The 20,607-nt window shown below is 39.8% G+C and overlaps 1 protein-coding gene across 3 annotated transcripts in view; it reads left to right on the top strand.

The window, feature by feature from the left end:
- The window catches only part of trpm7 (transient receptor potential cation channel, subfamily M, member 7), a 36,833-nt gene that overhangs the window by 9,683 nt on the left and 6,543 nt on the right, over window positions 1–20,607 (top strand). Inside the window, exons 3-27 of one of the 3 annotated variants that reach the window (XM_026293220.2) lie at window positions 1,368–1,406; window positions 2,192–2,399; window positions 2,586–2,799; window positions 4,002–4,126; window positions 4,969–5,140; window positions 6,466–6,640; window positions 6,867–6,990; window positions 7,140–7,212; window positions 7,887–7,987; window positions 8,432–8,566; window positions 8,657–8,707; window positions 8,798–8,938; window positions 9,196–9,330; window positions 9,480–9,754; window positions 9,838–10,066; window positions 10,798–10,953; window positions 11,234–11,377; window positions 13,988–14,116; window positions 14,312–14,563; window positions 16,027–16,201; window positions 16,930–17,062; window positions 17,205–17,383; window positions 17,595–17,727; window positions 18,362–19,146; window positions 20,183–20,289. In XM_026293220.2, the coding sequence (XP_026149005.1) occupies window positions 1,368–1,406; window positions 2,192–2,399; window positions 2,586–2,799; window positions 4,002–4,126; window positions 4,969–5,140; window positions 6,466–6,640; window positions 6,867–6,990; window positions 7,140–7,212; window positions 7,887–7,987; window positions 8,432–8,566; window positions 8,657–8,707; window positions 8,798–8,938; window positions 9,196–9,330; window positions 9,480–9,754; window positions 9,838–10,066; window positions 10,798–10,953; window positions 11,234–11,377; window positions 13,988–14,116; window positions 14,312–14,563; window positions 16,027–16,201; window positions 16,930–17,062; window positions 17,205–17,383; window positions 17,595–17,727; window positions 18,362–19,146; window positions 20,183–20,289 (4,390 nt within the window). Of the gene's footprint in view, window positions 1–1,367; window positions 1,407–2,191; window positions 2,400–2,585; window positions 2,800–4,001; window positions 4,127–4,968; window positions 5,141–6,465; window positions 6,641–6,866; window positions 6,991–7,139; window positions 7,213–7,886; window positions 7,988–8,431; window positions 8,567–8,656; window positions 8,708–8,797; window positions 8,939–9,195; window positions 9,331–9,479; window positions 9,755–9,837; window positions 10,067–10,797; window positions 10,954–11,233; window positions 11,378–13,987; window positions 14,117–14,311; window positions 14,564–16,026; window positions 16,202–16,929; window positions 17,063–17,204; window positions 17,384–17,594; window positions 17,728–18,361; window positions 19,147–20,182; window positions 20,290–20,607 lie in introns of those variants that run through there. The other 2 variants (XM_026293221.2, XM_026293222.2) reach the window with 2 other exon arrangements.

Genomic DNA, 20,607 nt, shown 5'->3' on the forward strand with positions numbered 1-20,607 from the left:
AATGCTAACCACTACTCTGCTAAAAGTAAATGAGTCTGGTTCCACACAGTCTTTAAGTTTATGTCTATCACTATAATTATAGCATTAAAGTGGGGGGTAGACCAGTATTTAACCTGTGTAACCTATTACAGTAGCTTTAGAAAATATTCAGACAACTTTAATTTCGTTTGTTGTGTTGTAGTTTATCTCTGAATCACCACTTATCATTTAACCACCAGTCTACACATTAATTTCTTCTTTTACAAATCTATTTAGACCATTAATTCTGTACTTTGTTGGCAGAAATTACAGCTTTGAGTCTTTGGCAATTTTCTACAAACTTAGATTTGGGCGGTTCTTCCCATTTTTCCTGTCAAATTGGTCTGTGTCTGTGAACTACCATCCTCAGGTCTCTCCACAGAGTTTTATACAGTAGTTATAATCTTTTCCTTGGTACAGTGTTATTGCGGTCTTATTGTTGCGGTCTGACTTCTTGGCTTAGTTTTTGTCCTGAAATGCAGTGTGTATTGTGGGACCTTATATATACAGGTTCTCAAAAATGTCCAGTTAATTCTGTTTGCCACGGGTGGACTCTAGTCACTTTCTAGACTCACAAGGATAATTAGAGTAAATAGGATGTGTCACAGAGTGTGAACATTTCTGTAAATGAGAATCAACTCTTTTACTATATCATGGGTTATTGTGTGTACATTGATGGGCAAAATTTCTTGTAAATTGTTACTGCAATTGGAAAATAGATTTGTGTGTGTTAATGTAAATATATCGGGATTTTTATGTAGCCCTCCTGAAATCATAAGCAGCACAAAGGCATTGTATCCAGCCCACTCATTCTTAATATACTCAGAGACAAAAAAAGAAAATTTTTCTTGTAAAATGATTGCTTTGATTGTACATATGCTATGTTTAGGCACCTTCTTTGTGTGTCTTTTCTTTTGCTACTTCCTTTGTTTTTTTCTTGTAAATTCACAGTGACATTGGCTGACTCATTTTCTGTTTTCTTTTACATCCATAATTTGCCTTTTTTTTTCCCCCGGCTAACTTCAGCATGTTCTGCTGCTTGTAGATAATTTAGAGATGTTAGTGAACATAGGCCAAATCCCTGCATATGACTTTGATCAAAGTGAGAGTCCCCTTGGCAGGTTTCATAATTCTCTCTGTTGGTTAAAGGCCAGTCTAACTGCACTGCCTGCACAGCTGACAGATAACCTTGCTTAATGTCCATAAACAACTTAGTCTACTAAGAGCTTCATTCTCACTTGACGAGATCAGACCATTAAAACTGTGTGTGTTTTTTTTGCAAATGCCCGTCATTTATGTGGTTTGGATTCATATTAATGACTGACTACACTGTGTGAAATTCCTTCCAGATGCCTTCCAGGATGTCAGATTTGCCAGCAGCTCGTCCGGTAAGTAATTGTATGGTTTTTGTTTGACTCATTCTGTCACCTGACAGGATTAGCCTGAGAGAATCCATGATAACTGGTTACACTACACTAGAAAAAGGCCTTTTTTTAGTGAATTTCCACTGAATAGCAACAACTCCAAAGGAAAAAAATTAACTTCCAGGATTTGTTTGTCAGAACGCAGTCTCCACTGAGGTAATTAAAAGGAGTTGACGATACAAAATAAAAGCCAAGGTTGGTCATCAGCTGTTCTGATAATACTCTGATGGCACATTATAATAAAGCAGACCTAGTCTTGAAAGTCAGAGCTTCATGTTGTTGGGATGAAAGTCGTGTGTGTTTAGTATTATGTTGTTTATGCTTCAGTGTTCCTTATTTGACAGTAGAAGCTGCTCAAGCTTTCTTATCTCACATGACACATTTTGCAGTTAACATTGACAATACTGAGATATTTATTATTTACCAATTCTTTTGAATAATGTCCACACAAAACAAAAGTGGGCTTCTTATTTGAAGTCAGCAGCACTGTTTTGTCAGTTATTCAATAGTTCCTAGCAGATGACGCTAACTAGCCAATTCTCATTTTATTATATTATGTTATACAAAAGCAATACACTAAACCACACATACATCAGCTAATCACTGAGTCTTTTTGAATAACTTAAACTATTGTTTAGTAATAGGTTTAAAGGTATTTTGTATTTTTTTTCTATCATAATTTCTCCTTTGTAGGATTGAATAACTATACTATTATACAAGTGATTAAAATGATTGTGTTCACCCTGAAGGTGCTGCTGTGGACGGCTGGTACGGCAGCATGTTGGCTTCACAGCCAGCTTGGCCACAAAGTACTCGGATATGAAGCTGGGTGAAAACCCCAACCTGCCCATGCCTGAGCTCGAGGAGTGGTCGGTGGAAAAACACACAGAGGCCAGCCCCACTGATGCCTATGGTGTTGTCAACTTCCAGGGAGGGTCTCACTCATACAGAGCCAAGGTAGGAGGGCAGTGTCTTGATAACTAGACTGTGGACAGATGATATCACACAAAAAATAAGCAAGTAAACTGGTGATAACTTTGATTCTGTGGCTCATTAGATATGTGAGACACAATTGTTGTTTTTGTGTGTTTGTGTGCATCAATGTGAACACACTTTTTCTCATGTCTGTGCAAACGTTGGCAGTATGTACGTTTGTCCTACGACTCACCGCCTGAAAGCATCCTGCAGCTGATGCTGAAGGAGTGGCATATGGAGCTTCCTAAGATCCTGATCTCTGTCCATGGAGGAGTTCAGAACTTTGAGCTGCACCCTCGTATAAAGCAGGTGCTGGGCAAGGGCCTCATCAAAGCTGCAGTCACCACTGGGGCCTGGATCCTCACTGGAGGTGTTAACACAGGTATTTAGTCAGACAGATATTATTTAAGTTAGAGTGGCCTGTGAACAGAAAAAAAAACTTGTATTGTTCACCATCTTCAGATTTATTTAAAGGTGGTATCAACTGTGTGTCCCCACAACGTCATGGGCTTTGCTTGTAGCTCTTTAACAAACATAGAATCTTGTAGATTCATAAGTCATTGATGAAGCTGTCTAGTTACTCTGAAAGCAGTTCTCTACATGTCATCCTGCATCACCTTTAGAAAAGGAAAGTAACCTTATCACTGCATACTGTTAATATCTAATTTAAATAACAACACAGGCAGAAATCTGTCTTTCTTTGCCTGTTGATGAAGCACACAAACATTCTGTATTGCTTCATTTCTAAACTGCTGCTGGAATTATTGCCTATAGGTGCACAGATTGGCTTAAGACTGCAGGTCTTAAAATGCTGATGTTGATCTACAGTAAAGGATAGACCATTGTATTGTTTTAGGTGCTCTACATCAATAATACTTTGCATCTTTGGTTAAACTAAAAACTGCAAGGGGACCCAGGAAGGAGTTCAAGCTTAGCTCTTTGGAAGAAAATGTAATTCAACAGTTCACAAATTAATAAAAAGTCTTCTTAGTGTAATGAAAACTATCCTGAAGAAGAAAAAAATGGTGCTGACATAACTGAACACATCCAAATTACTTTTACTTTAAGGTGCTGCTTCTTTACAAATATTAATTGAAGTATCTCCTAAGAAGACACTGTTTGTTGTGTGCACAAATGCACAACAAAGATCAGTGTGATCTGCTGATGTAGCAGGAGTGGTAATATCAGGTTCTAAGCATGTCATTTGACTGTGTGTCGTGGCCAAGGTGTGTCCGCAGCCACAGCACAACGTTTAGATGGTGTGGTCTGATCATAGTGTTTAAATCATTACTCATGGGGTCAATTATCCAGAGCAGTGATTACTCTTAATGCCTCTGGCACCCTGGCCAGTTGGGATGGTCTCCTGGCTCACAAATTACTGCTGAATCCATGAGATCCATTAGCTGAGGATTGTGGTTCGCAAATATCTCCTGGACGACTGTAATTGTTGTGGACTTGTCCGACAGGCAGCATTGTGGTCAAAGATGCTCTGATGTTTCACCATTTATATTCTGTTATGGTTAATGGGATCTAAGTATCTAGCACATTTTTGTTTGTTTTGTTTTTTTTTTATCCTTCCCAAAGGTGTGGCAAAGCATGTGGGCGATGCTCTCAAAGAACACTTTTCAAAGTCATCAAAGAAAATTTGCACTATTGGAATCGCACCATGGGGAGTCATTGAAAACAGGAACGATCTCATCGGCAGAGACGTAAGACACATCTCTCAACTCTGTTTCATTTGTGATTGTAGATTATCTCAAAAGATAGTTTGTGCTTTTTCAGCAACTTCTGAAATACTGTATTTTCCTGACTATGTCACACTGTTTATTACTCCTTTAGCTTGCAGTGTGATCTATACAGCGAAGCAACTTATATGTGTTTATTTATTTTGTCATTTTGTCAAGTAGTCACTAGTGTTCAGTGGCAATCTTGACGCAATTGAAGATAATACTATACTGCCAAAAGTAAAAACAGTTATGTTCACGCTAAACTACAACACCTCGTGTAACACAAGTTAAATGTCCCCCAAAAGAAACTGTGAAGGTAAAGTTTTTAGTTGTAAAATTTGGAGCGAGAGAGCAGAAGGACACGCTGCGCTGCTCACCCCCCCCGACGTTGGCACAGTTGTTTAACCTTACTTGACACAGATGGATGAATTTTGTAATGCACTTCTGCTTGTAATGCCTGGCCTACATTCTTCATAGGCTAATTTAGACAATAATTAGAAATGTGACTTATATACCAAAGCAACATATATGTTTTTTTATGTTCAACAAAGCTGTTTTTGCTCAAGGCAACTAATACTCTGGTGCGACTTATAGTCCAGAAAATATGTTAACCAAATGCGTTTGTGAAGATTCTTAGTTGTCCAGGTGAAGTTATCTAGAGCTGCAGTTATCTAGAGGGCGAGTCATGGGAACTGGACTTCTAGTTTTTAGGTCAAAACGATTCACTACTCATCTCCATACCAGCTTTCCATCAGACAGAAGTAATTTTCTTTTTCTCCTTACTTCCTGTTTTTCTTTCCTGTCTTCTTATTTCCAAACTGCAGATTATTGCTCCATATCAGACGCTGCTGAACCCTCTCAGCAAGCTAAATGTTCTCAACAACCTGCATTCCCACTTCCTCCTGGTGGACGATGGGATGGTGGGCAAGTACGGTGCTGAGGTTCAACTGCGACGGGACCTGGAGAAACACATCAACCTCCAAAGAATACATGCACGTAAGAAGAGCAGCAAATACATTTTCTCTCAACACAACAGTGCCCATTGCTTGGATTCCTGAGAAACAAGGAGTTATAGTGTATTGATTCTATTTGGGTTCCTGGAGTTGGACATTTCAAACTGGATTTGCAGAATTAGGCTTAAAATCAGGTGGTATGAGGCTACCTACATCAAACGTTTTTGCAGTCATTCCTCATACAAATCTATAGTTATCTTGTTTTCATTGTATTGTTCTTGTTTGCTGTTAACATTTGTGAAAGAAACTGCCTCATCATTGTGAGGTTTAATATTTCTGAAAACAGCTTGGGGAGTCTGTTTACCTGATCACAGACATAAACCATGATGTCTTCTTGGGTGTTTAAACTCAATATTATGCTTTAATAATGACTTGCTAATGATGTGCCTTCATCATAATATGGCCACTTTTAATTTTCCAAGATGACCAGGAAGTCTGTATCATAACTCTTCACTTGTCTGATTTTGACTGGGCAAACATAATTTACTATGGTCAAGGCTTAATTATTATATATTATTATAGATTAATAATATATGTACAAATTCAACTCTCTTAAAATACAATGCCCTTTCAAACAGCAGATTCATTCCTTTTTGCATTTTTTCCAAATAATACATTTTCATCACAGGGTAAACATTTGAAATAGTCAGATTACTATTACTATACTAAACAGTATTTCATCTAGTTACATTAAACTGACAAACCTTCTTGCTTGTTACCGGCTTTAAGGTGTTAGGGCTTGTTCATCCCTTTCTGGAAAAAAACAAACAGAGCCTTCTCCCCCTTTATGTGTTATCCTAAAGCAAAAGATAAGGAAAATAATTCATTAGCAACCATTACAAAATATTGTATATACAGAAAACCTTAGTATTTATTGTAACTTAGTTGTTAATAGCAAGCTCCAGCCCATGCTAGACAAAAATTCTGATGTCAGGTGCAACTAGGGTCTTTAAGACTTTACAATTTTGACCCATTTAAAAATGATCATACACAAGTATATACGAAATCTAAATAGGAATAGACATTTCACCAGTTAAGTCTTATGTGATAGATTTTGAGTTGTGTTGTGTTGTGTAGTTCACATAAACAGTTTTTCATGCATATCCTGAGACACACCCTTCAGATAGATCTGAAACCCAAACTGTAATCATTATGGGGTCAGGATGTCTTTCTCTGGCAGGAATAAGGAGATAAGAGAGTTGGACATTATCATCTGAACCACTTAGGCTGTGCTACATTAATAAAATAAGATTGGAGCTGAAAGGCAATAATGTCACATAAACCTAAGGTTATCTTTTTTTCTTGTAGGTATTGGTCAGGGTGTTCCTGTTGTGGCCCTGATCTTTGAGGGGGGACCCAACGTGATCCTGACTGTGCTGGAGTACCTTCAAGAGACCCCTCCTGTCCCAGTGGTGGTGTGTGAGGGGACGGGTCGTGCTGCCGACATATTGGCCTACGTCCACAAGCAGACTGAGGAGGGAGGGTAGGACAGATACACACAGTCAAACACAAAGCAATCCTATAAATTAGTTGAACTTGTGACAGAATGAAATTAAAAGTAAACTATTTGACAGACCTAATCAGCCAGTGTTGTTCTTGAATTCCTTTTAGACAGGGCACATACTGGACTAAAATCTATAAAGCATTTTGTATCAGTGTGAATGTGAGCAGTGTGACTGTAACCATCTTGTACTGTAATTCTTCTACAGTGGTCTTCCTGATGGAGTGGAGACTGACATCATTGCAACCATCAAGAAAACCTTCAACTTGAGCCAGAGTGATGCCATCCATCTCTTTCAGACTGTGATGAAGTGCATGAAGAGTAAAGAACTGGTACATTCATGCGCATTCAATTTTTTAATTACATATTTGAATGTCTTTGATGTACTTCAGTTGATGTATCACATTTCTTGAACTCTTTAAATATCTGGAAAATGTCTGGGAACATCATAATAAATGCTATCCTGTTTCTTGGAAAACAGATCACTGTGTTTCACATCAGCTCTGAGGAGCACCAGGACATTGACGTAGCCATTTTGAGAGCTTTACTCCAAGGTCAGTCGAGTTCTCTCTGAGTAGTAGATGGCCCCTTCAACTTGGAAGCTTAAGATTTCAAGGCGTTTTAATGTTTTTATTGTGATATAGATATGCTTTGAGAGCAGAGTTCCCCCTGTGTATCCTTCTCTTTTTGAGATCATGTTGCTCACGTTCACAGGGCCTCTATTCCAATACTGTCAGTCACTGAGGTGTATGTCTCTCAGTCAGTCAGTCTTTGTGTCTGTTATGCAGTAGGTTATTTGTCACATTAGGTTATATATTGTTAGATTGAATAATAAAGTTGCCTGTGTGTGTGGGGGGAGGGGTGGGGGGTTGGGTTACTGTCACATTCCAATTTCCTAATCACTATTGACATTCTTATTTGACATCCACCAAATCAATTCTGTGTACACTGAATATGATCATTTGAGTCAGACAAATCCTGGAGGACAATAAAGAATATTAATCTGTAATAGAGTGATCGACTGAACAGAGATTTACTCTGTAAACTAATCTCCTCTGTTGCTGTTTTAGTGTGTAATTATCTGTAATTACTGCACTGCCTTGCTCTCACAGCCCTCTCTAATCATGCTAGTTGGCTAATAGGAAATACATGGTTAATAAGATTTAGTTGCCTGGGAATTAATATTTGTTTGTGTGTGTTTACACTTGGCTCTACCTGTACATTTCAGGCACAAACGCATCTGCCTTCGATCAGCTGGTCCTGACTCTGGCCTGGGACCGTGTAGATATTGCCAAGAATCATGTGTTTGTTTACGGACAGCAGCTCCTGGTACGTCTTGTTTTTTTTTGTTTGTTTGTTTGTTTTGGTTTTTTTTTGTGTGTATGTTTATAAGTGAGAGCTGCAGCTTCCAGGGATGTTTGCTTAACTCTCCATTAGTTCCAAACCCTGGGTCTGCCCATAATGACCCCAGAGTCTCTGCGGGCCTCAGTCTGAATAGCCAGAGGACTGTACTTGGCCAGGCTGCCATGAAATGCTCATCTTAACTGTAACATGAACTCCACTAGAGCCTTCTTTATAGGCTACTCTCAGTGCTTTTGTTTATTTTCAAACTCAGGGAATCCTGGCTCTAACATGAATGAGAGTATGGATAATATTTATTTATACTAGAGTTTTTGTTTGTTTTGATCTCTATCTTCATATCTGTTTTCAAAATTGTGATTTTCTATAAAAATTGGTTTATAACAGCATGTTTATCTTCCCTTGTGTGTATAGGTGAGCTCTCTGGAGCAGGCGATGCTGGATGCACTGGTGATGGACAGGGTGGATTTTGTCAAGTTGCTCATAGAAAATGGTGTGAGCATGCATCGTTTCCTAACAATCAGCCGGCTGGAGGAGCTCTACAACACGGTAACATTATGAATCATGCAGCTGTCACTGAATAAAAATCTAGTTATTTATTTTTGCATCTTGTTAAGTTTGTCAAGTCTTTTGTTTTAGAAACTTTCAAACAACCCAACTCTCCTCCACCTGGTTAGAGATGTTAAACAGGTAGAGTCCATACACTTCATATTGTTTTCATCATTTGGTGATGGTCTGCTTAGTCTAATATCAACATTTTGTTTCTATGACTTCCTCCAGGGTCATCTCCCTCCAAATTGCAAAATCACTTTGATTGATGTGGGCCTGGTTATTGAGTACCTGATGGGTGGGACTTACAGGTGCAACTACACCAGGAAGCGCTTCCGAATAATTTACAACAATCTCCATGGCCACAATAGGGTGAGTTTGAACTGGGATCTTTATAATAATGTTCAAAACAACTTTTACTGTGTTAAAATTTGGAGTTTCTGTTTTAAACTTTAATGTTGTACAGTGCACTGGATTAAAACCTGGAAGGTCAATACCAAAAAAAAAAAAACGGCAACATTTCATATGTTGTACTAGTGATTTAAGTCTTTAATTATAATTTCACCATGTAATAAAAGGCAGTGGATGAAATTCCAGTAAATTGGACCACATGTTTATGTTCTGCACAGAGATCTGGCCGCCATACAACAGGTTCTGGTTCTCATTTGAGAAAAAGTCATGAGTCTTTCAGCATGCAGGCTGACAAGAAAGAGAAGACGCGGCACAACCACTTCATCAAGACTGCACAGCCGTACAAACCTAAGGTGAACTCTCCCTATTCAATGCTTCCTTTAGCCTGAAAAAATGAAAACCTTGAGAGAGAAAAAATGTTTCCGCATCTGTTGATCTACAGTAAATGGGAAAGATCTGTCTCCTTAACCCCCTTCTTTCTGGTTCTTCTTTCTACTCCTACCAGGACTCTTCCATGGAGCAGAAAAAAAAGAGCAAAGAAGAGATTGTGGACATCGACGATCCAGAGACACGGCGGTTTCCCTACCCTTTTAATGAGCTGCTGGTGTGGGCTGTGCTGATGAAGAGGCAGAAAATGTCTCTCTTCTTCTGGCAGCATGGCGAAGAGAACATGGCCAAGGCATTGGTGGCATGTAAACTCTGCAGGTCTATGGGCTATGAGGCAAAAAAGAGCGACGTGGTTGATGACACATCAGACGAACTCAAGGAGTACTCCAAGTAAGTTTCACTATGAGGTCAAACAGCTATAATTCTCTCAAATTTCCTTTGCAAATCTTTGCTCATTCTGCTGATGTTTTCAGTGAGTTTGGGACGTTAGCAGTGGACCTGCTGGAGCAGTCGTTCAGGCAGGATGAGACCATGGCCATGAAGCTGTTGACATATGAGCTGACGAACTGGAGCAACTCCACCTGTTTGAAGTTGGCTGTGTCGTCACACCTACGGCCCTTTGTGGCTCATACGTGCACCCAGATGTTGCTGTCAGACATGTGGATGGGGCGGCTGAACATGCGCAAGAACTCCTGGTACAAGGTTCATGTTCCATCTAGATTTTATTTTTGGTACCAAATTCAAAGCTGGACAAATCTCAGTGTTGTGCTTTGCGTCCAGTTTGCAGTGGCTGCTGGGGTTCAATTTTTAGGTGATGCACGTCTCAATAAACATTTTATACGATTCCATATCTGTGTGAAGTTTTGGCAACCGGTTCAGATGTAATGGGGTTTGAACAAAGGTCTATTACCGTATCTGATCCCAGTCTGAGTTTATGAACTTATTCAAGTGTCACTTAGTTGAACAATATCTGATGAGTGTTTATTTAGGAGTAGTCCTGGTACAAAGCCTGGTACAAGGTACAGCTGCTTTTGAGTCCTCCTTCTCTTCCTGTGTACAGCTCATCCTCATGATGTATGTATTGGTTATTGATTAACATGGCTGAGAATGGAAAAGGGAGTGCTAAGTTTGATGAGACTTTCTTTGCTAATGGGCTATGTGAGAGCGAGATTACACTGGGGTCTGACTCAAAAAGATTAATTGTTCAGCAGCATTTTCTGAATTCCAGATTATAGCTTTGTACCTGTACTAATAAAACATTACTATGCTTTCAGTTTCAATGTCTCAAGTAACAAACAATTTGTGATTGAAATTAACAGATAAGTTTGGATTTGTGCATTAAAACCCTTGGCGTTTATTACTGTATACAATTCAAAGGGCTCTCTTGCTAAATCTAGCAGCATCCACCCATATGAGTGTATCTGTGTGTCTAGGTGATTCTGAGTATCTTGGTGCCTCCTGCCATCCTACTATTGGAGTACAAATCCAAGGCTGAGATGGCTCACATCCCTCAGAGTCAGGACGATCATCAGATGACTACGGAGGACAGCGAACACAACCTCCAGCACACAGCTGAAGATATCCAAATGGTCAGATTAAACAAGTCTTTCGCCTTTTCTGTTCGGTCACCTTTTTTTTATTTTTTGTTTTTGTTTTTTGTTTTTTTAATCACCATATAAATTTGTCACTCGTGTCTAAAAGATGATTCAAGTTGCTCTAAATTGGCTGTTTCTTTACTTTGTTAAAAGATTAAAGAGGATGAAGGCAAACGTTCACATAAAATGTTAGCTGGCCATTACTTCTTTCTCATTTTCTCTCAACATTGTGGCCTCATGTTGTCTAATTTGGGCCTTTTTGACCTCTTTGCAGGACGTCTTCAAAGAGGCCAGATCCACCGACCACACAGAGGCAAAAAATGACATGGAGACACACATTCGTTCCAGGAAGCTGCCTTTAGGAAGGAAAATTTATGGCTTCTATCATGCTCCCATTGTCAAATTTTGGTCCAACACGGTATGGAAATTACAGTAGACAACACACGCACATGAACTTGTCTACCCGTCTATTTTCTGGTGGTTTATCTCAGTTGAAATCTGTGTAACAAAGCCTACAAAGAGTGGATGTTTACTGTATATCCAGAAGCAGTAGCTTGTCACTGAGGTCCTTTCAGATTGTTTAACTCTCTCTGTAGACTCTCCCTTTACATTACTCCCTCAGATATGCAGATATTCCCCTGATGTTACAGAATAAAACATCCAGAAAGTGACTGTCCATCAATACCGCAAACAGGAAACAGCAAACATGTATTATCAGACACCCAAACAGAAACTAGAGACAGAGACAGAGTAATAAGAAACTGTTTCAGTATAAGTGAACAGACAATATGACACAATATGCAGTTAGTCCCACAGCATCACTCACAGTAAAATTGAGGGGATCATACAACACTTCCAACATCTTCAACATTTAGTGAAGATGCCTTAATTACTTGAAAAGTCTTTGTTCTGAACCATGGGAGAGGTGGGGGGACTGAATTTCCTCATCTGAATCTGCTCTGCAGCTAGATGCAGTCACATACATGTAAATATAAACATGACTTTTAAACACTTATTGATGGACCACAAATTATTTAAAAAAGAGACGATACTGGCAGAACATTTTCTTAAATACATATCTATACTGTCATGCTTTTATACTATAGGATTATCACTCAATTTTTCTCATGTGTTCAGGTTTATTTATATACGGACGCCTGAAAACCTTCACTCTGAGTTTTATTTTCAAAGACAGGGCTGTTTTTCAGGCTGTGCAGGACTTGAGAGGTGCTGATCCAATCACTAAAACCACTAGCACAGTGGTTTTACTATAGCCTGCGCCCAAGCTTATCTACATCTCCATACAACACATCAATGCAGTAATGACTGATCTCTCAGATAGTCATGTTAATGGCTGATTTTCCAACAGTTCACACATAGCATGTCAAGGTTGAGCAATTTGTGAAATGGTTGACCTAGTCCATGTTGTACTAGGGACTGAAAGTGTGTGTGTGACTATGAATGCACAACTAACCTGCTTACATGGATATTTTCAAACTTTCCCACAGTCTTACTGTTGATATGTGCTATAAAGAGAAAAGGCCTATATTGTACAAGGTTCAGTTGGAAGTTCATGTACCATTTGTCAAGCATTCATATATGGTTGTTTCTAAACAGTGAAACACAAAAATACAAGGTCTTTCTGTAGGTCATTTTAAGTACACATTGGTTTCCACCACAAAGTAAAAACAAATAACAGAAGTTGCTTTACAATCTCTCACCTTATTTATGTAAATTGCATTTTGAAAATGTCAGCACACATGGGATGTCTTCCTGATTTAATCTCTACCCAAAGATCATATTTATCTACACTGAGAGTTTGGTCACAGTAACTCTAACCATAAGACCTTCTGGCTAATAACTTAAAAACCACAAGCATGAATATGTGAACGATGGCAGTCCATCCAATAGATGTTGGCATTACACTGAAAGCTATATACCAACCTCTTGGTGTTGTCAAGTCATATCATTAAAGTCATTAGAGTCTGTACAAAAATTTGTAGAAATCAGTTAGTAGATATTGAGATTTTTCCTTAGAAAAAGGAAAACTTTGGCCTCCTGATGGAACTGGAGGAAAAGAATCACCAAAGTAATTCGTATTCACACAAACTGAGTTTTGCATGAGCCAGAGTACACATACCGGACAAAAAAGCAAGGACGAGGCACAACCAAAAAGCAAAAGTGGACCAAATATCTCAGAAGCTGGGAACAGCAGTGTTTTCACTGCTAGAATAAGGAATAATCAGTTTTCTTCTCCTTCTTTTCTTTTTAGCTGCTCCCTTTAAGGGTCACCACAGCGAATCATCTGCCTCCATTTAACCCTATCCTCTGTATCCTCCACACCCACACCAACTATCCTCATGTCCTCCTTAATCCATAATAATCAGTTATCATCATCACCCAAGAAAGAAAACATGACTAAACTGAACTGAATTGAATGTGCATTTACAGGCACAGTCTTTATGAAATTCGTGTCAGATAACATCTTAGCTCCACAGTAGCCAACACTGCGGATTGATATCGGGTTAAAGCCTGTGGGGTGATTAAAATTGTTTAAATGTTTTTGATGCTGGCTAGTACAGCACCTTTGTTTTGAAGCTGCAGTAATTCATTTTTGCACAACACAAGTTTTGCAACATTAAATGACTTGTTGGTTAAAAACAGTAAGACTAAGTTTAATCCTGACACTCCTGCTTTTATGAAGCAGAGTTTATAAATTTCACTGGAAGCAAAAGATGAATTTTCTCTCTCTCGCACAGATCTCATCCACAGTTTTCTGCCAGCTCAGCTCAGATGGCTTAGAAGCCTCAGTGAAAATGTGCTCTGTACTCAAAAGTGTCAGGATGAGGTTCAGCCTGTTTAGAGGGCCTCAACTGGATTTGTCTGAAAGTCTTTTAGTGAGAGGAAGCCCCAATATTAAACTCAAAACAACAACTCAAAACAGACCAGTTATGTCTACATCTAAAATATCACTTATTTAGTCAGTCTACCTTGAATTACACTGTCTTTGTTGTGTCCCTACTTTTAGCTCTTCTACCTGGGCTTCTTGATGCTGTACACGTATGTGGTCCTAGTAAGAATGCCTGGATGGCCTTCTCCTCAAGAGTGGGTGGTCATCCTCTACATCTTCACCTATGCCATTGAGAAAGTTCGAGAGGTAAGTTGGACAGAACTGCATATTTCCAGGGTGTTTGATTTAAAAATAGTAATGCTATTACATGTGTTCATATGGCATTATTGTTTCATACCAGTTTTTCTCTGTAGTCCTTTTCTATAGACAAAGACCAGAGACCTTCAACTGATTAATCAATGATTTTTTTTAAAACTCTTTTTTTTCCCCTTTTTTTTTCAGATGTTCATGTCTGAGGCAGGCAAAATAAGCCAGAAGATAAAGGTGTGGTTTGGTGACTATTTCAATGTTTCTGACTTTCTGGCCATTGTGAGCTTCTTCACTGGCTTTGGCCTGAGGTTGGCTGGAGGTGATGCCTTTACGCCAGGGAGGATAGTTTATTGTCTCAACATTATTTTCTGGTACGTGAGGCTTCTGGATATCCTGGCTGTCAACCAGCAAGCTGGGCCATATGTCATGATGATCGCTAAAATGGTGAGTTCTTTGCTATTTGAATATATATTTCAACTGTCACAACATATAAGTATTTGGACAGCAACACAATTTTCATCATGTTTGTGCTGTCTGCCATTGCAATGAATTTAGAGTGAAAGAAAGATGTGATTTAAGTGTAGGCAGTTGTGACACCCTTTGTCACAAGTTTCAATTTTTCCAGAATAATCCCATACTGGGCCACAGTCAACAGTGTGTCTCTTTCTGCCCAGGCAGTTTGCCATTCTGTGTTGTCCATGGCAGCACTGTGACCTACTTCTTTCAGAACGGTGCGGTTACACCTTGCATTGTGGGACTGATGGGTCACTATTTCCAGTTCTGCCTTCAATTCTTCCTGCTTGATTTGCCAGTTATACTCTGGCAGTCTATACGGCCTGACACACACCCATTAATTGGGGGTGTGTTTTGAAACCGAGACTCAAATATTTGTTCAAAATACTGTGTGAACCATCCAGGAATTACCATTTTTACATAACCACACAGTTTTAGGAAATGAAGACAGCTGCAGTAAAGGCATAGCACAGCTCTGTATATAAACTGGAGTTGCAGTCTTGTAGACTTGGAGGCTGATTTTGAGCAGCTCCTCTAACAGCAGCATCTGGCCAGTTTATTGTAAGAGCACGCAGTCTTTTTTTAATTACAATGTCAAATTGCTGACTGACAACATGCGCTCGTAAACTTTGGGTTTGTAGGCAAATTTCAGGTACATGTTACATGTAATTAAAGACATGTTTGTCTGCACTGTGTGTTTTGTTCATTTTTAGCTATCAGAAACAGCATCTTGTGTATTTTATTTAGTCACAATCACTGGTTCCTAAATATAAGTAATTGTACTTGTACTGAAAAATCATTGCATCCCTACTGTGACCAGGAATTGTGACATGCTAAATTATCCTGAGTAGCCCCATTAGTTTTACACTGAATCCTACTTTGTTCCAGTGGTTCATCAACAAAAGAATTGAACTTATTGAACCTATGTTGAAATAAGACTTGAAATTAGTTGATTTTATTTAGTTTAGATTTTATTTATTCAGTTTGACATTTTGGGAGAAATGCTTTGTTCACAAAATTGGCTTATTTACCATGCTGTATAAAAAGTGAAGAGACTTTTTACATCTTTTTTTTTTTTTCATCAAAAGTAAATAAAGTGGTGCAGACCTCTCAGATCTGCAGAGTAGTGTGCACTAAGACTCATCCTCATGTAAATTACAGTGTCAGTACATGGTGAAGTGAGACAACAGTGCAATAAAAATTGAAGACAGTAATGATGACGTAGATCACATTTTTCATCAATTAACTAATAACAGCTAAAAGATAATGTTAAGAATGGACAAATGAATAGGGAGTAACGCTATCTTTGTAAAAGGTCTCAAAGTCACAAACGGTAGTTCTTGATCATGAAAAATGTCTTTAAGTAGTGATCATATGGTTTTCATGTCTTGCAGGTGGCCAACATGTTTTACATTGTGGTAATAATGGCTATAGTCCTGCTGAGCTATGGTGTACCCAGAAAAGCTATTCTGTACCCAAACGAGGAGCCCAGCTGGACGCTGGCAAAAGATGTGGTCTTTCAACCGTACTGGATGATGTATGGAGAAGTGTATGCCTATGAAATTGATGGTAAGGATGGCTGGGGTGATGATTCGAGTAAGGACAGTTTTATTAAAACGTGTCATTATCCCTTTCACAAAACAAATGCTTCACAAACAGAAGCAGCCTTTGAAAAGCACCTGGGTGTACTCAACAACCCAATTAAGCATACTGGCTGGATGGTTTATCCCTGAATATAATCTACTAGAAATGCTGATCATTGAATGTTAATTAGGTAATACAAGCTTATGAAAAGAAAGGGATTAAATGCTCAAGGCCCTACGAGGTTCAATTTTTTTTAACAGTTGCCTGAAATAAAATTCCTTGTTGAAGTGGGTAACACAAGTGTACTTCAATAAGCAGCAAATTTCATCATTCATTTATCTGTTAAAATAAAGGATGCTTTATGGGTAATGTGTTGGCCGTTGACAGTACTGGCATCAGTGCTGTTACGTAATTCTCTAATTGAACCACCACAAATAATAGACCCTAAAATGAGGATTTCATTTGAAACAGAATTAGTTTTTAGTGTAAATGTGCCTTTTTCATCATTTGGTCCATATTAGAATTGACCTTTTATTTGTGAGAATTGTTTATCTCTACTGTTGTACTCTTTTACTTCTCTTTTGTCATAGGAAGTTCTATATGCATATAAACGAGAACTGGATATGTTAAGTGTGTATATTATTGGAACATTTACAGTCTGTCTCAATACCCACAGGTGTGTGTGTCTCCTAATACTCTTCTACTCTTCACAGTGTGTGCCAATAACAGTGAGCCTAATGTACAGCACCTGTGTGGGCCAGCAGTGTGGCTGACTCCTTTCCTACAAGCAGTCTACCTCTTTGTACAGTATATACTAATGGTCAACCTTCTCATCGCCTTCTTCAAGTGAGTGCACATTTCAGTGGCAAATACAGCTCGAAGAAAAATTTGGGTACTCTTTGTGGCCCAGGTTAGGGTTATGTATTAAATCTAAAGAAAATGTTTCTGGGCACCATTCTAATTGTTTGTTTTGTATTTCTGTTTTCAGCAATGTGTATATGCAAGTGAAATCCATTTCTAATCTGGTGTGGAAGTACCAGCGTTACCACTTTGTTATGGCCTACCATGAAAAGCCTGTTCTCCCACCGCCCTTCATCCTCCTCTGCCACATCTACTCCCTCTTCTGTATGTGTCGAAAGCGGAAGAAAGAGAATACCTATGGACCAAGTACGACAAGATTAATGTCACTGTCTGTTACACACAAACTTCTGAAAAGAGGAGCCACTTTGCCAGATGATTCATGATGCCATTCATGATTGTACACTAACATACAAAGGACTGATGTACTGAATAAAACTATATTAGGCTCTGCTTTCTGCTGAGACATGCACTTTGACATCCTGAGACATGCACATCATTTTTCATTCTCCTTTTTCAGAGCTATTTCTCACTGAGGAAGATCAAAAGAAGCTCCATGACTTTGAGGAACAGTGTGTTGAGACATACTTTCATGAAAAGGATGATCAGTTTCACTCAGGGAGTGAGGAGCGCATACGTCTTACCTCAGAAAGGTAGGACAGTTATTGGAAAGCATTCATGCTATCATTATGAATTTAAAACATTTTCTCAATGACTAGAAATCAATGAAAGAAAAACTGGTGAAATACATCTGTACTCAAAGCAGCTAGCATCACTTATACACTTCCATGTTGATTATGCTGGAAGCATAATGTTTTATTTAGAGTAAGGCCTATCCCAAACATTTGCAGCACAGCCACTGTTTGCTGTTTGCTTTTCATCTCCAAGTCCTCAGATAGCAGATGTTAGCTAAACCAGACAGCCACCAGACAACAACTTACCACAGTGTTCAACAGTATGACTGCAGCAGTGAGCATAGAAAGCAATGCTGTCACTTGTTTATTCTTAGATGGAAAGGATTGTGCTTGTTTTATAATTTGTGCATCCGTTATGGAGAGTCAGGAAACACATGTAACTCCATCTCTTTATACAGTAGTATAGTATTAGTACAGCAAATTATTTTTCTGACCAATTCATGATATGTCCTCATCTTCTGAATTGTTGGTCAGTATATTTTTAAACATTTCAGTTAACGGCCAGCAATTCTTAGTCATTGAGATATCTAAGTTTTAGCAGGCAACAGCAACTGAGCTGTGAGTAACTGAAGCTAATGTTTGTCATTTCCAGGGTGGAGACCATGTGTTTGCAATTGAAGGAAGTCGGGAACAAGGTCAACTTTATAAAACGCTCATTGCACACGCTGGACTCCCAGATCGGCCATCTGCAGGACCTCTCAGCTCTGACTGTGGACACTCTAAAGACACTCAGTGCTCAGAGGGTGTCAGAGGACAGCAAGGTCCACCATCAGATCACCCGGGAGCTCAGCCTCTCTAAGAATGTGGCTCCCAGCATCGCCCCTGTGGCAGCAGACACTGGCCCCCACTCCAAGTCATCTGTCATGGGCAAACGTAGTGTGGGGGCGTTCTTCGGCTCCTCTTTCCCCCAGGCGGGAGCCAACATAGCAGATTCTCTATTTGGGACTGGGATGGAAAGTAGCCAGAGAGTTAGGCCCGGGCCTGGAGTAGGACTGGGGCTGGACCCCAACCTGAATGCAGCATTGAGTCCAGAGAGAAGGGCATTGTTTGCTCTCAGGCACCTTGCAGCAGAGGCTGGCCCATCTGGTAGTACTGGCTTCAGTGCCTTTGCCCAGAGTGTTCTAGCTGTTTCTCCCCAGGAGCTGTTTCTGCAAGACCACTCTCTTACCCAGAGTAAGCTGACCCGTCCACAAGAGCCGGGCCTTTCCGACTCACCATCCAGCCTGCCCAGTGAGCCCTCCGCTGGGGCTCAGTTCCACATCAGCAGCACCCCATCCCAGACCAGTGACTCCAGCCACCCAGAGCTCAACCTCACTGGACTTAACCAGCAGCCCCCCCAGCCAGACAGCACCACTGTAGAGTTTGGTGCCTTTGTGGGTAAGTGTCATAAATAGTCTGGCTTTCATGTGAAGATAAAAGAGACTAAAATGATCTTTGTTTGTATCCTACTGTTGTCATCTCGCTTGTGGACTCTGGTCCATCTGCCTGCTTGCCTGCATGTGCTGTAGAGCCTGAGAACAGAGGTTAGGTAGGGAGGAGACAGAGGGGGTGATGGGATACGTGAACAACGTTCTGCAACAACAAGGGCAGATTGGGCTCTCTGAATAGACACCGCACAGACACTGAAGTGCCACTGGCACCTGATGCTGAATCACCACTGAGTGACACCCATGGAAATGGTAGCCTGTCACACTGTGGTCAGACCCCTGCTGTAGTACCCAGGAGACCTAACAAAGGAGGATGGGCTGGATTGAAGTGGGACCTGCAGTGTCCTGCCCTGAGGTGCAGTCTGGACCAGAACTCCCGCCTGACCAGAGTTGCGGAGCAAGAGGTCCAGACATGAGAGGTTTGAGTTTCAGTCTGAAGTTAAGGGTTGCGGCTGCCAGGTGTTCGGGTCTGTCCATGTCCAGATCAAGATTCCAGTGGACATGTAGCTGGCGCTTTTTCTTTTCCCTCTCTGCTCTGTCTGCACCTTTTGGCTTAACTTATTTATTTTAACTTTTTTATTCTGTGTCCCTGGTGGTTCTGAGGATTTCACTGGTCGAGGTTTTCAGTTCAATGATTTGAAGAGTTTGACAGGTGGAGGTGAAAGGAGGAGATTTTCATAAGAATCAGGTTTTTGAACTGTGATTGTTTTACCATTGTGGTGTTTTGATCATGACACTAGATTCAGTTTCTGTTGTTCGGAATACTACACAGCAACTTCTTTAATTTCACAGTGGGAGTAGTCAGCACTCAAATATTTTATTTATTTAGTTTTTTGCATTTGTTTTGGTAGGGAATTGTTACACTATGCAAAATGCAATTACCAGGGGTAATTTGACATTGTACTGTAACAGGTTAATTTAAAATTTCTAATGTGGACTGACACTGTGTTTGTTTGTTTGTTTGTTTGTTTGTTTGTTTGTTTAAGGACATAAAGACAGTTTAGATCTCCAGCACTCCACACCCAAAGACATCTCCACCTCCAGCAGACAGCAAAGCCCGACCACACAGTCCAGATTGCAGGCGTGTGTTAAGGTCACCATCTTACAGTTCTCTCCATTGTCGAAATGCTTCACATCTACACGAACCACAGGGCAGAAACTTTTTAGGACACTTCAACAGGATGCAGACTGTGGACTAAAACATGTGTCCAGTTGTTGTTTAGCAAACTAAGTTCAGCCTGGTGTCTGAACTACAGTACAGCAGCAAGTTTTTCTCACACGACATCACCTGATTGAGAATGATCAGTCATCACTACTTGTTTTCTCACACATTTAATAAGTCTGACATGAATCTCTGTGTGTTATGTTTACTACCTTTATAATGTTGTTTGTTGCAACTCTATAAATTAGC

Source organism: Mastacembelus armatus, chromosome 3 (assembly GCF_900324485.2).
Source record: "Mastacembelus armatus chromosome 3, fMasArm1.2, whole genome shotgun sequence".
Lineage (NCBI taxonomy): Eukaryota > Metazoa > Chordata > Actinopteri > Synbranchiformes > Mastacembelidae > Mastacembelus > Mastacembelus armatus.